Raw genomic sequence first — 12351 nt, 5'->3', positions numbered from 1 at the left:
GCTTCTGAGCTAAGAATGGGCAAGCAGATAGCAGATCACTAGGGCCGAGCTTCAGCCAAGATCTTACAGCAAGGGTAGTGGAGCAAGGGACAGGTTCATGGTGTACTGGACAACGGCGGTAGCCTATTAGCAGCCTCCTTGCTGGTAGGCCAGCACCACATAAAGGCTGCCATGTTTCTTGGCCTGCAGATCTACCAGGCAGACTTTGTGGAGGCAGAGGAGGGGAAGGATCTGGCCATTTATAAAAAACATGTTTGCCAAACCCTGGCCTAAATAACCAGGCATGTAAAATAACAACAACAGAGGTCCTAATTTCTCCTAAGCAGACCAATTCTGTGGCAAAACCACATTACTTTGAGAAAAACACCTTACCCCTTCCACCCTAACCCTTCCACCCTACTCCTTCCACCCTACCCCTTTGAAAAGGTCTCACCTCTGTAGCAGCAGCAGCAGCAGCAGAAGCAGCAGCAGCACCAGCACCAACTGCCAGGGTGGCTTCTGCTGCAGCGGCTCCGCTGATAGCAACCTGTTCATGCATTCCGTATCTCCCTTCCCATCTTTCTTCAGTCCTCATCTGGGTGGTGCTCGTAGTTACTCGGGTGTCTTTCATTCTGGTTTCCGAACTAGCTACGTAGCCTTCCTGTTTCCAAGGAGGAGGCACATCAGCCCCCATCACTGCTGCGGCCTGTGTTTTCCGGACCAAGATTGGTGATCTCACAGGTCTGATAGGTGACGTAGAGACTGAGAGCCTTGCAACTCCAGCAGGAGACACCGATCTGTTAACAAAACAGAACTGATATTGATGCCAGGGGAAGAACAGCTCCCCAAAGTGACTGTTGAAAGGTGGAAAACTAGGCCACTGGTGTGAGAAATAGAGTTGTATTGTTTTTACAGAATTGCAAGAAGACATGTTGGCCTGTGAACAAAATGCATTGTATATGTTTCTAATCTCATGAGCTAGGCTGAAGCCTGAGAATTGTATGTAGGAGCTAGGATTAGAAGCCTTTGCTATGCTACAAACCAGCCAGAACCAGAATTTACTGATATGATAGTTACTCTAAAGATAACCCCTAGGAACTAGGACCATAAAAGGAAATTCGTAAATAAAGGCAGGGGGCGATAGAATTAGAGTAGTGGGAGATGTAATCAGGGGTGGAGATAATGTATTCATTTTAGACACTTTGGATAGGTTGTGACATCATTATTACCCAAGCCAATGAAGAAGAGGTGGGAGGTAAATTTGTAACGGTACTAGGGAATATACGACAAATGTATTGATGATTTAGGATTTGTCCACTGTATCTATGTGTGTATGGTCCACCCGGTTTGCAAAGTGAAGAATAAAATTACCATTGTTTTCTCTTGAAAGTTTTGGCTGGTGATTGTTTATTTCCAAACTAGACAATGAATCCCACACCGGTAACCCTTCAGAATACCCAATTCCATCAAAACTTCTTTTCAATGGATATTCAGTTACATAACTGTAAATAACTCACAGGAGTGTATAATAGCAGTGTTGGCCACAAATATTTTGCTGCACTGCTTAAAGATCAATGTTTGCCTTAAGAAAGGCACAGTGGGATTCTCCAGATGTTCTTGAATTTTAACTCCCATCAGCTACCGCAACTATAATTAATAATAATGAGGAATTCTAGGAACTGCAGGGCAACCCTTTACTTTTTCCTGATCTGGGTCAAATTTTACATGTGAGTGGTTTACCTGACTGGAGATGGTGTTGGACCTCTCACATGTCGTACAGGAGATGGCGACTGTCTGATGGGGGATGGTGATTGCTGGCGTGCCATCTGTACTTTGGCTGCAATGATTGGCGGAGTCGGTGATTTAGAAGCAGGGTGAGGAAGCATCCGTGGGGGTGCCTTATGGGGCAGCTGCTGCCCAGTGACACTTTCTATCATCATCTCAGCAGTTGCAAGTGTTCTGGCATCAAAGTGAGCTTCAATCTTCTGAAATGAAAGATCAAGAACACTCATGAAAATCTAGTTAAAGATTTTCCCCAGCCTTTGAAATGGTTGGTAACAGAATCTGACAAATTACCAACCTTTTCAGTTCGGGTTTGTCGTGTTGTTTGTGTAATCTGAGCAGTCGAAACAATCGTCTTTGTCTTTTTAGCGGGAACGGCTTCTTCATCGCCTTAGAGAAAAGAGAATGGGAGTCATTAGAATTGGTTCTGGGAGGGGAGTAGAGGAGAGAAGTATATCGGTGATGCCAGTTATTTATGGGTTCATGTATATGATTGCCAAGAGAGCTGTGCAAATTTAGCCACAAATTTCCCAGCAGCTTTGCTTCAGCTTGAAGGAGATGTTACCCATTTATAGAAAAACACCATAAGGCAAATAATAAATAAATAAATAACTGAATAAATTAATTCTCTCAGGCACAGATTAATAAAGAGAGCAATTCATTTCAAATTAGCCTTTTCATACATCAGCCAAGAATATAATGCAGAATAGTCAAGTCTAAGTAAGTCTGTTTAGAAAGAAACACCACTGCATTTACTGGGGACAATGCCTAGATAAGGGAGCCTAAACAAAACTCTTGGAAGATATTTCCTTATGAAATATAAGGTATAAAACCAATGGAAGCCACCACAAATGGTCATCGTCTTTTGTTCCTTCATACTTATAGAGTGAACATTTAAAAGGGTACAATAAGCATGCCCATAAAAATTACCCATTTTTCATCAGGTTTTCTGGGCACAGAAAGCTTTGTAAAGTTAAATATTCTTGTAATATTTTTTGGATTTTAACCTAATGATTTTAGCCTTAGGAGCATGTAGAGATTTGGGACACTGATGCATTTGTGTATTTCTTTTCTACTTCAGTCCTTCCCACTTGGATATCTAAATGCATTGTTAGGGCTGGAATGATGTCTAGGAAAACACAACTTTCAAAATATTTGGGATCACTGAACATCACATTAAGCCATCACATTAGCCATGGTTTGTTGAATAAACCATCATAACCAAGTTCTGACATAATTACAGATTAACAGAGTTGGGAGGGGCCTTGTAGGTCATTTTAGTCCAACCCCCGCCCAAGCAGAATTTCTGAAATATGGTAGGCCAATGTGGAGCCACAAATCATGGTTCATTAATCCCAATAGCTGAATTCACACTTTATGTCAAAAATGATTTTGCCTTAAATAAATAAAATAAAAACCACATTATTACTTAGTGTGATGTGTAAATCTAACCTATATAGATTTAGGCCCATGTATTTTTTATTTTCTTTTACTGTGTGCACGTCAAAGCAGTAGTGAGGCCTGGATTTTTGCTCTTTCATAGGCCTGCAACTGCACTATATGCTTAAGCAAGTTGCTGTGAAACTATGACACCCAGCAAGAGAAACCCTGGAGTGAAAAACTGAGGTGTTGATTTACTGGATTTTAGATTAATACAATGTAAAACAATTACAAATAAAAAACACTGCCTCGCACTAGCAATAAGTTAGCCTACTTGTTTTCCTTGTATTAACAGGGGAAGAAAAGAAGCAGAACATTTGTTGCTGCTGCTTCTGAAAACAATTTTATCTTTTTGTCATGCTGAAGTATTTATGATCAGCTTGTGTCCAGGGTGAAATTTTACAGCCACATTAAAATCATCTGAGAGAAATGGAATTGATGGATTTGTTGACAGAAGAGCAATCATTGTGAAGTTTGCTGCCCTGATGGAATAATCCTAAACTTTTGAAAACAAACAAACAAACATTCTTGGTTGACTATCCTACTAATCTTTACCTTGTATGAGCAGTTCGGCTGTTGAAGTTGCTCGTCCCACGCTATTAGTGGCATTTACTGAATAGGTTCCGGAGTCTTCAGGGTAAGCTTCTGCAATTATTAAACTGTAGAGGTCTCCTTCATGTAAAATTTGAAAATCGAGGGAGCTTTGAATTTCTGCTCCATCCCGATAGAACTTCACCACAGGTGTAGGGATTCCAGTCACTCTCACGTCAAGTCGAACTTGACTTCCTTGTCGAGTAGTCATGCTCTGTAGTCTTTGTGAAAAGTTGGGTGGCGCTGTTTCAGCTGGGAGGAGGAGGAGGAGGAAGAGGAGGAGGTTATATAAGCAAGAACAAACATAAGGAATATTATGTATCTTCTTACTACTAAAACTGTTGTGTCTATAACCTTTAACTGAGCTAAATGGTGCATCATAGGGCAAAACATTTTGAACCAAGATACCAGGGGTAAAATCCAGCAGGTTCTGACAGGTTCTGGAGAACCAGTAGCAGAAAGTTTGAGCAGTTCGGAGAACCGGCAAATACCACCCCTGGCTGGCCCCAGAGTGGGGTGGGAATGGAGATTTTGCAATATCCTTCCCCCAGGACTGGGGAGGGAATGGGAATTTTGCAGTATCCTTCCCCTGCCATGCCCACCAAGCCACACCCACAGAACCGGTAGTAAAAAAATTTGGATTTCACCACTGCAAGATACCTTAAATAGGCTGACAAACAGAATGTGCCTGGGATCCATGACTACCATGGTACTGGAATTTGGCAAGTTCTATAAAACTTTTTATGATATAAAAATCATTTTAAGGCATGATGTAAAATGCCTTAAACATTACTTGTGGTCAATTATTGATGTTTGACTGTGATATACAGTTATACATGGGCTACTTGCAAGGCAGATAGATTTCTGATATCTCCCTGATTTTTTTTAGAACTTTTCAAGTATATTAGAATATGCTCTGCTTCTGTTGCAGGTAAGGAATCTGGTAAGGAAATATCCCTGAAACAATAATCTAAGAGTTGCAAACTCTGCCTCTGAAAATTGACAGAGGATTTCAATTGGCAGAGAGGCTGAACCCAAAACTCTTTGGAGCCATATGTAAGTTGCCCATAATTTTGAAATTATGGGGCAGAATTTAAAAGAATCACACAGAAGTAAGGTTTTCTATGATCAAGTTATAAAGACACTTTCCCTTTAAATATCAAGAGGTAGCCAGATGCAAAATCTGTGTTGATGGACCCCATAGAAATAAAAAAAATAAAAATCAACATAAAGCAGAATGTGGACCTATAAGTTTGATTGTTCTTAGAAGTACATATAAGGCAGCCTTCATATTTACCATTTATTTACTGGCATTATTTACAATTAAATGTTAATATTGAGGGGTGTGTTAGATTTTTAAAAACTTAATAAGTAGCTATATTTGATATGTCAGAGAATTTTGAAAGGGGAGAACCTTGTGTAATGCGATCTCTTAATACTTTTTTTCAATTTAGTCTTCATCTTTGTGGATTCTATTCACATGTTTTAAGATGAAAGATGGAAAGTGCCAACTGGTTCTATAACCACAACCTACCGGTGACAAGTAGTTCTGCAGTACTTGTGGCTTGTCCAGATCCATTGGTGGCTTGTAGGGTATATCTTCCACTGATAGCTGCGGTCACGGTGGGGATCACAAGTTTAGCGCGGCCATCGCTAAATGAGATCTGCGCACCGGGCAGAGTTGCAGTAGAAATAACCTGGCCATCCCGATACCAGCTCACCTCAGGAACTGGGAAACCTTGAGAAGGAGAGTGAAGTAAAGATAAATGCTCATAAGGTCCCATTGGCATCAGTCCTAAAATACCACCAGGTTTTCCTAATGTATATGCTAAAGTTGCTAAAGGGCTAGATCAAGGGCTTCAGTAATTGAGATATGATGAAAGAAATGACTGGGCATTGGGGGAAATCTATGCTTACTGCAATTCAACGTCCCAAAATAGAATAAGGCTTAATTTATTTTATATTTGGTTGGTTATATTATCATTATTCTGTTGTCTTGCATATACACTGAGAGTTTATGCACCAGAAACAAATTCCTTGGTCAAATAAAGTATTCTATTCTATTCTATTCTATTCTATTCTATTCTATTCTATTCTATTCTATTCTATTCTATTCTATTCCATTCCATTCCATTCCATTCCATTCTTCTGTAATATTCAGATCTGCTTTCTTTAGGATATAGTTTGCTGCTCCTTCCTCTGAATATCTGATACAAAGACATATTTATATTCTTAGATGGTATTATCAGAGGAAGACTATATTTTAAATGCTGGATGCTTGAAAAGGAAAGGCATGTAGGCGTAATGATAAAAGATACACTTTTTGTGATTTAGGAGGTCAGATTTCAAGAGATAAAAACGTTCATAGAGTTTGGTGCATTACAATAACCAAGTGCTGAATCATTGTCAAATCTGTCCAACATAATGAGTAACTTGGGGGAACAAGAGATTTATAACACCATGTAATATGAGTTAGTGTTGCCATAAGATTGCAATGGTTGAAAGGTTGTACTCTGAACTGTACTCTGTTTGCTTTTGGTAATGATGCATGGGCCTACTTACTATGTCTTAGAATTACGTACAAATGCAATCACAGTTTCAGAAATGGAACCTTTCACTTTAATGTAAGGCAAGTATTACCATAGTTGTCTACTAAGGTCACTGTTCGATGAAGCCCAGGGAATGTGGTAGAGGGATTTTACTTTGAGAGATACAAGGAATAGAATAGAATAGAACAGAACAGAATAGAATTCTTTATTGGCCAAGTGTGATTGGACATACAGGGAATTTGTCTTGGTTCATATGCTCTCAGTGTACATAAAAGAAAAGATACATTCGTCAAGAATCATAAGGTACAACACTTAATGATAGTCATAGGGTACAAAGAAACAATCAAATCATATTAGGAAACACTGATCTTAAGGATACCAGCAACAAGGTTACAGTCAAACAGTCATAAGTGGGAGGAGATGGGTGATAGGAACAATGACAAAGAGGAGTATGGTTGGATGCAAAATCTGAAGCATAGTTACTCAACTTTAGCAATACGGTATTTCTTTAAGCTTGAGAAACACTGATCTCAAGATTGTTTAAGATGGGGCAACAAACCAAATAGAGAAGGAAACAACTTAAAATCTTTCCTGACAGATTGCTATATCATATTCTCAGTTCCATACTTCTATATTCAATGATTTCCCTTGCTAACTTTTTCTTCTCTCAGAATGGGAATAAAGAGTTGTCAAAAAACAGCAATCAATGGAGAGAGACACTATTTGGAAACCATGACTACCATATGAATGGGGAAGATTGACGCATATCTGATGCAAAGCTCTGTAGAATTTATCAGTGTTTTAGGAAAAAAAAGGAATAAATAGAACAAAATATTATGTCTAGAGGATTTACAGAAAGGACAGAGGGCTGCCTTTGATTTGTCTAAAATCTAGTGATAGATTATATTTTCCTATGAAATCTTTTGTGTAGGGGGTGTCAGTATTAATTTATGGTCCTCTGTCTATTAGGTAAATGTTGTCATTTTCTAGCAGTACACAATTAAATAATAGTATAACTAATTTCAGTGGCGTGTTCTAGAAAGTTTTAGGATCTATATCAGTGATAGTGAACCTTTTCAGCAACAAGTGCCCAAACCGGAATATGTGTGCGAAAACTGCAGCCCCGGAAACCTGAAGACCAGCTGGTCAGTGTGCATGTGCATGCCGGCCACCTGGTCTTTGGGTTTCCGGCATATGCATGCGCCAGAAACCCATGCTGAAGCGCCTGCCACCTGGTTTTCATGCGCAAAGATCAGCTGGACAGCATACATGCACGCATCAGAAACCAGAAGAGCAGCTGGCAGGGGCGCATGTGCCCACAGAGAGGGCTGTATGTGTCACCTCTGGCACGTGTGCCATAGGTTCGCCATCACAGGTCTATATCATATATTTGTATGTATGTAAAAAGTGCTTTTCAATAATCTACTCCCAAAGTGCTGTAACAACATGAAAAGAAAACTTACATAAAAAATACAGTTGGAGCATATAACATTAAGATATTTTAAGCCAAAACATTTCAGTCAATTAAACTTTCAGGCATCCACCCCAATAACCTCAAATACTCATGACCATAACAGATAGAGGCTCCATACAGATGTTTTAAATACAAAACTACTCAAATAATATAGAAAAGCAGAAGGATCTGGTTTAAACTTCACAAGTGTCTATGTCTATGTCCGTGTGTGTGTGTGTGCGCGCGCGCGCGTGTGCATGTGCACGTGCACAGACAAATATGTACACATGCAGACACACCTCATGTACTTCTACTTAATTGTTGCTGACCCTTCAGTTGTTCTGAATTATGGTTGTGGACATCATTCAGTTGGGAGAGAAAAGTATCTGCGCACAAAGGCGACTTAGAAATATGCAAAATTGCAGACAGGCTCGGCATCTTAAGGTACATACAAGGCCTATCTTAAGAATTTGAGAAGCCTAGGACACATGTTTATTTGTTCCCATTAAGTAGCCATTTTCCTACTTAATTCCCACAACATCCTGTATTTTCTTTTCCTGACAGAGAAATCAAAGGAGAAACATCAAAAGTAGGGAAGTAAATCCCATTCACTGAAATAACTCTTGGAATTTTAAGTGATCATCATATTTTTTGCTAATGAATATGAAAGCCTTGACTGGCAAATATTGATTTCAGTTATCATTTCAAATTCTGAATATATCTTTTGAAGTTAGTAATAGACTAAATTTGCTTATCATTTCAAATTCTGAACTAACCTTTAGATAAAACCTGGGCAACTGATTCATATATATATATATATATATATATATATATATATATATATATATATATATATATATATATATATATATATATATATATATATATATATATTGCCCAGGTGTGTGTGTGTGTGTGTGTGTGTGTGTCTCCCAGGTTTATATATATATATATATATATATCTTTTGAAGTTAGTAATAGACTAAATTTGCTCCTGCAACTGCAGCAAGTGGAGCATGGCTAATGAGTATTATCCTTTCTCTGATATCTTATAATTTCCAGCTCAGAATAAATAATTGAAGTTAATATGATTCAGAGAACAAAGCCAAACAGCTGGGATTTTAAAGTAAGGTCTATACTGGAGACCTTTTTAGAGGAAGCGAGCCCTGCCTTGATTCTTCAAACATATTACTTAAATTCTGCTCGTTGTTCATTGTATCATTACAGCAGCCTGGTTAATATGTATATTGTTTTTCCTGCTTGGTGAAAATAGATTTATTGTCAGCATATAATCCAAACATGCATATGATATAATGTTGGCATATGTTCTGAATCAAGGAATACAGTATTTTTATATTGTATTCAATTTCTATAATATGGTTCTTAGCTTAGAAATATGTGGGCTGCTATAAAGCACAGTATGATCTTATTTGCCTGGAAATAATTGTTCCACATCTAAAATAGTCATGCTACCAGTGGCATCACAATCAAAGCTTTTTTAAAAAGCACATACAATATTAGTGCACATGTGAAAGAGGTAGGACTTTTATGCCACAACAACTATAGCTTGTTGCTACCATTCTGGTGTAAACTGGAAAACATTATATACTGCATATTCAAGGCTTGAGCCATTTCAAAACTTAATGCTATCTTAAAATTTAAGGGATTCAGGAAATGAATTCCTAATGGTTCATGATCAACATTATTGCTGTGATCCACAAGCTCACCCTGAGATAAAAGAACACCCATTGTTTCCACTTGGCATCCATCAGGGCTGCCATGTTTGGGCTATAAATATTTAGAGGAGCACTAGCTGGGAAAATAATCTGTATTACCATGCTTCCATCTATTGGCCATTTGGAATTTGTGGTCTGGCTATGCTAATTTTAGTCTTAGAAAATAAAACCTGTGACTGTAACCCAATGATTTATTAAATTGATCGTGTTGGTCGCGTTGGTAGATGATCTCTGGAGGGCTCGGGACAGAGGTTGCTCCTCTGTTCTGGCCCTGTTAGACCTCTCAGCGGCTTTTGATACCATCGACCATGGTATCATGCTCCGACCGGTCGCAGTTTGTGTTGGCAGGGGGGCAGAGGTCGACCTTGAGGCCTCTCATATGTGGAGTGCCTCAGGGGTCGGTTCTTTCGCCCCTTCTGTTCAACATTTATGTGAAGCCGCTGGGTGAGATCATCCGTGGCTTTGGGGTGAAGTACCACCAGTACGCTGATGACACCCAGCTGTACATCTCCACCCCTGGCCACCCCAATGATGCCCTTGAAGTAATGTCCTGGTGCCTGGAGGCTGTGCGGATCTGGATGGGGAGAAACCGGCTCAAACTTAACCCTTCCAAGACTGAGTGGCTGTGGTTCCCGGCATCCCGATATAGTCAGATGACTCCATCTCTGACTATTGGGGGCGAGTCTTTGGCCCCCTCGGAGAGGGCTCGCAATCTGGGAGTCCTTCTGGATATGCAGCTGTCCTTGGAGGAACATCTGACGGCTGTGGCCAGGGGGACTTTTTGTCAGGTTCGCCTGATTTGCCAATTGCGGCCCTTTCTTGATCGGGATTCCCTGCACACAGTCACTCATGCCCTTGTCACCTCTCGCCTGGACTACTGCAACACTCTCTATATGGGGCTCCCCTTAAGGGGCACCCGGAGGCTCCAACTGGTCCAGAATGCGGCCGCGCGGGTAGTTACGGGAGCTGCATGGCGCTCCCATACAACACCCCTCCTGCGTGAGCTGCACTGGCTCCCAGTGGTCTTCCGGGTGCACTTCAAGGTATTGGTTATCACCTTTAAAGTGCTCCATGGCATAGGACCTAGATATCTTCGAGACCGCCTGCTGCTACTGAGGCCTCCCATCGACCTGTGCCCTCCCCCGAGGGCCTCCTCGGGGTGCCATCAGCCAAACAATGTAGTCTGGTGACCCCCAGGAGGAGGGCCTTCTCTGTGGGGGCACCTACCCTCTGGAACCAACTGCCCCCAAAGATAAGGAGAATCCAAGACCTCGGTGCCTTCTGCCGTGCCCTTAAAACTTTCTTTTTTCAGCAAGCCGGGCTGGCTTAACACTTTTAAATGTTTTTAATTTGTTTGTCATTGTTTTTTAATTATGGGCCCAAATTTATATATATTTTTATATATAAATTTACTTTTTTACTTCATAAAAAAGTAAACTTTTTTACTTTACTAAAAAAATAAAAAAAATACTTTTTTAATAGTATTTTAATGTTTGTAGTCTATGTTTTTATTTGGCTGTACACCGCCCTGAGTCCTTAGGGAGATGGGCGGTATATAAATTTGATATAAAATAAAAATAAAATAAAAAGAGGGAAAAATGAGGTGAAAGTTAAGTGTGAGTAGGGAATAACTGAAACCATCTGACTTCTGGTAAATTGATGTTTTGAGCATGGCCATGCCCAAGGTGAGGCGATTTTGTAAATGCCACTTTCTTGGCGTGTCCATAATATACTGTCAAAGTGTAAAATGCGTCCATTGACTCCATATTCCCTGACCTAGCCTGATGTCCTGATGATTTCCCAGTCTTCAAATTGATACAGAAGAGATAATTGATCTCTTCCCCCAATGAGATCTTCTTTTACCTATTACCTCTCTAATATACAACTGATGAAGCTTCCAGGATAGGAAGTGAAACGTCTTGTTTTTCCTCAAAAAATCAGTCCAGTTGCCTTTTCAAAATAAAAATGACTTTTGATACAACTATGACCTGAATAACTGAGAATCTTTATAGGTAGTTGTTTAATGGAGTCCTACCCCATCTGTCTGTCAGTTTTCTAAAGCCCCAGAAAAGCTGCCCTCTTAACCATTTTTGAAGATCTCAGCCACAGCGAAGAAAACAATAACCAGAAAAACACACGGACACTCACCACTAATATGAGCCTCAAAGGTTGCGGCACTACCCTCCAGTGCCACAACACTTTGTAACGGCTGCGAAAATGTTGGTGCTTTGCTTGTCATTTTTGCAGGCACTCTGGAAAGAAAGATAGACATAAAAATAGAAGGTGAGAAAACAATTTGTGGAAAGCAACATAAATATGTGGTGTTGTGGAGGGATTGTTCTACTTAGATTAGATCTGTGGCTCTTGAATGGGTCACTTTTGTTAACGTGGCATTTACTGAAATTTATCCCCTTAAATTATTTTTCTATATTGCCCATCTACTGAGTAATTCAATCATAACAAATTGTCAATAGTTCAAACAAGTGACAGATCATCAAACAGAATAACTGTGCCAATAAAGAGGTTACTTTTTAATGTTGAATTTGCCATATCTTTATATATAACCATTTCTTAATTCCTTCTCAGCTGGAATTGGATAAAAAAAACCCCCTCTATAACCCAAAATTGTTTGAAAATTGGAATTTATTTTCTTTTCTTACTAAATAAAAGCACAATAAAATGATTTTTTTTTCTTAAAAGAAATTATTTGAAAAGTTTCCCTTAATGTGAAAAAAAAGGTTTTGGTAAGAGGCTATTACAGAGAAATGAAAAGAAAAAAAGGAAAGGAAAGGTAAAAAGAGAAGAGAAGAGAAGAGAAGAG

General features: G+C 39.5%; 1 protein-coding gene across 2 annotated transcripts in view; it reads right to left on the bottom strand.

Annotated features, from left to right (window-relative positions):
- TTN (titin) overlaps positions 1 to 12351 on the bottom strand; it is a 319867-nt gene that overhangs the window by 305665 nt on the left and 1851 nt on the right. For both annotated transcript variants that reach the window (XM_070957152.1, XM_070957229.1), the window contains exons 2-7: positions 11679 to 11782; positions 5327 to 5530; positions 3757 to 4044; positions 2060 to 2151; positions 1720 to 1964; positions 434 to 776 (exon numbers count right to left, since the gene is read on the bottom strand). In XM_070957152.1, the coding sequence (XP_070813253.1) occupies positions 434 to 776; positions 1720 to 1964; positions 2060 to 2151; positions 3757 to 4044; positions 5327 to 5530; positions 11679 to 11769 (1263 nt within the window). In that variant the 5' untranslated portion in view covers positions 11770 to 11782. The remainder of the gene's footprint in view (positions 1 to 433; positions 777 to 1719; positions 1965 to 2059; positions 2152 to 3756; positions 4045 to 5326; positions 5531 to 11678; positions 11783 to 12351) is intronic.

This window comes from Pituophis catenifer, unplaced genomic scaffold (genome assembly GCF_029215685.1).
Source record: "Pituophis catenifer annectens isolate HBS135680 unplaced genomic scaffold, rPitCat1.0.hap2 SCAF_1, whole genome shotgun sequence".
NCBI lineage: Eukaryota > Metazoa > Chordata > Lepidosauria > Squamata > Colubridae > Pituophis > Pituophis catenifer.
Note: the sequence above shows the minus strand (reverse complement) of the source record. Positions and strands in the feature narration are given on the sequence as shown.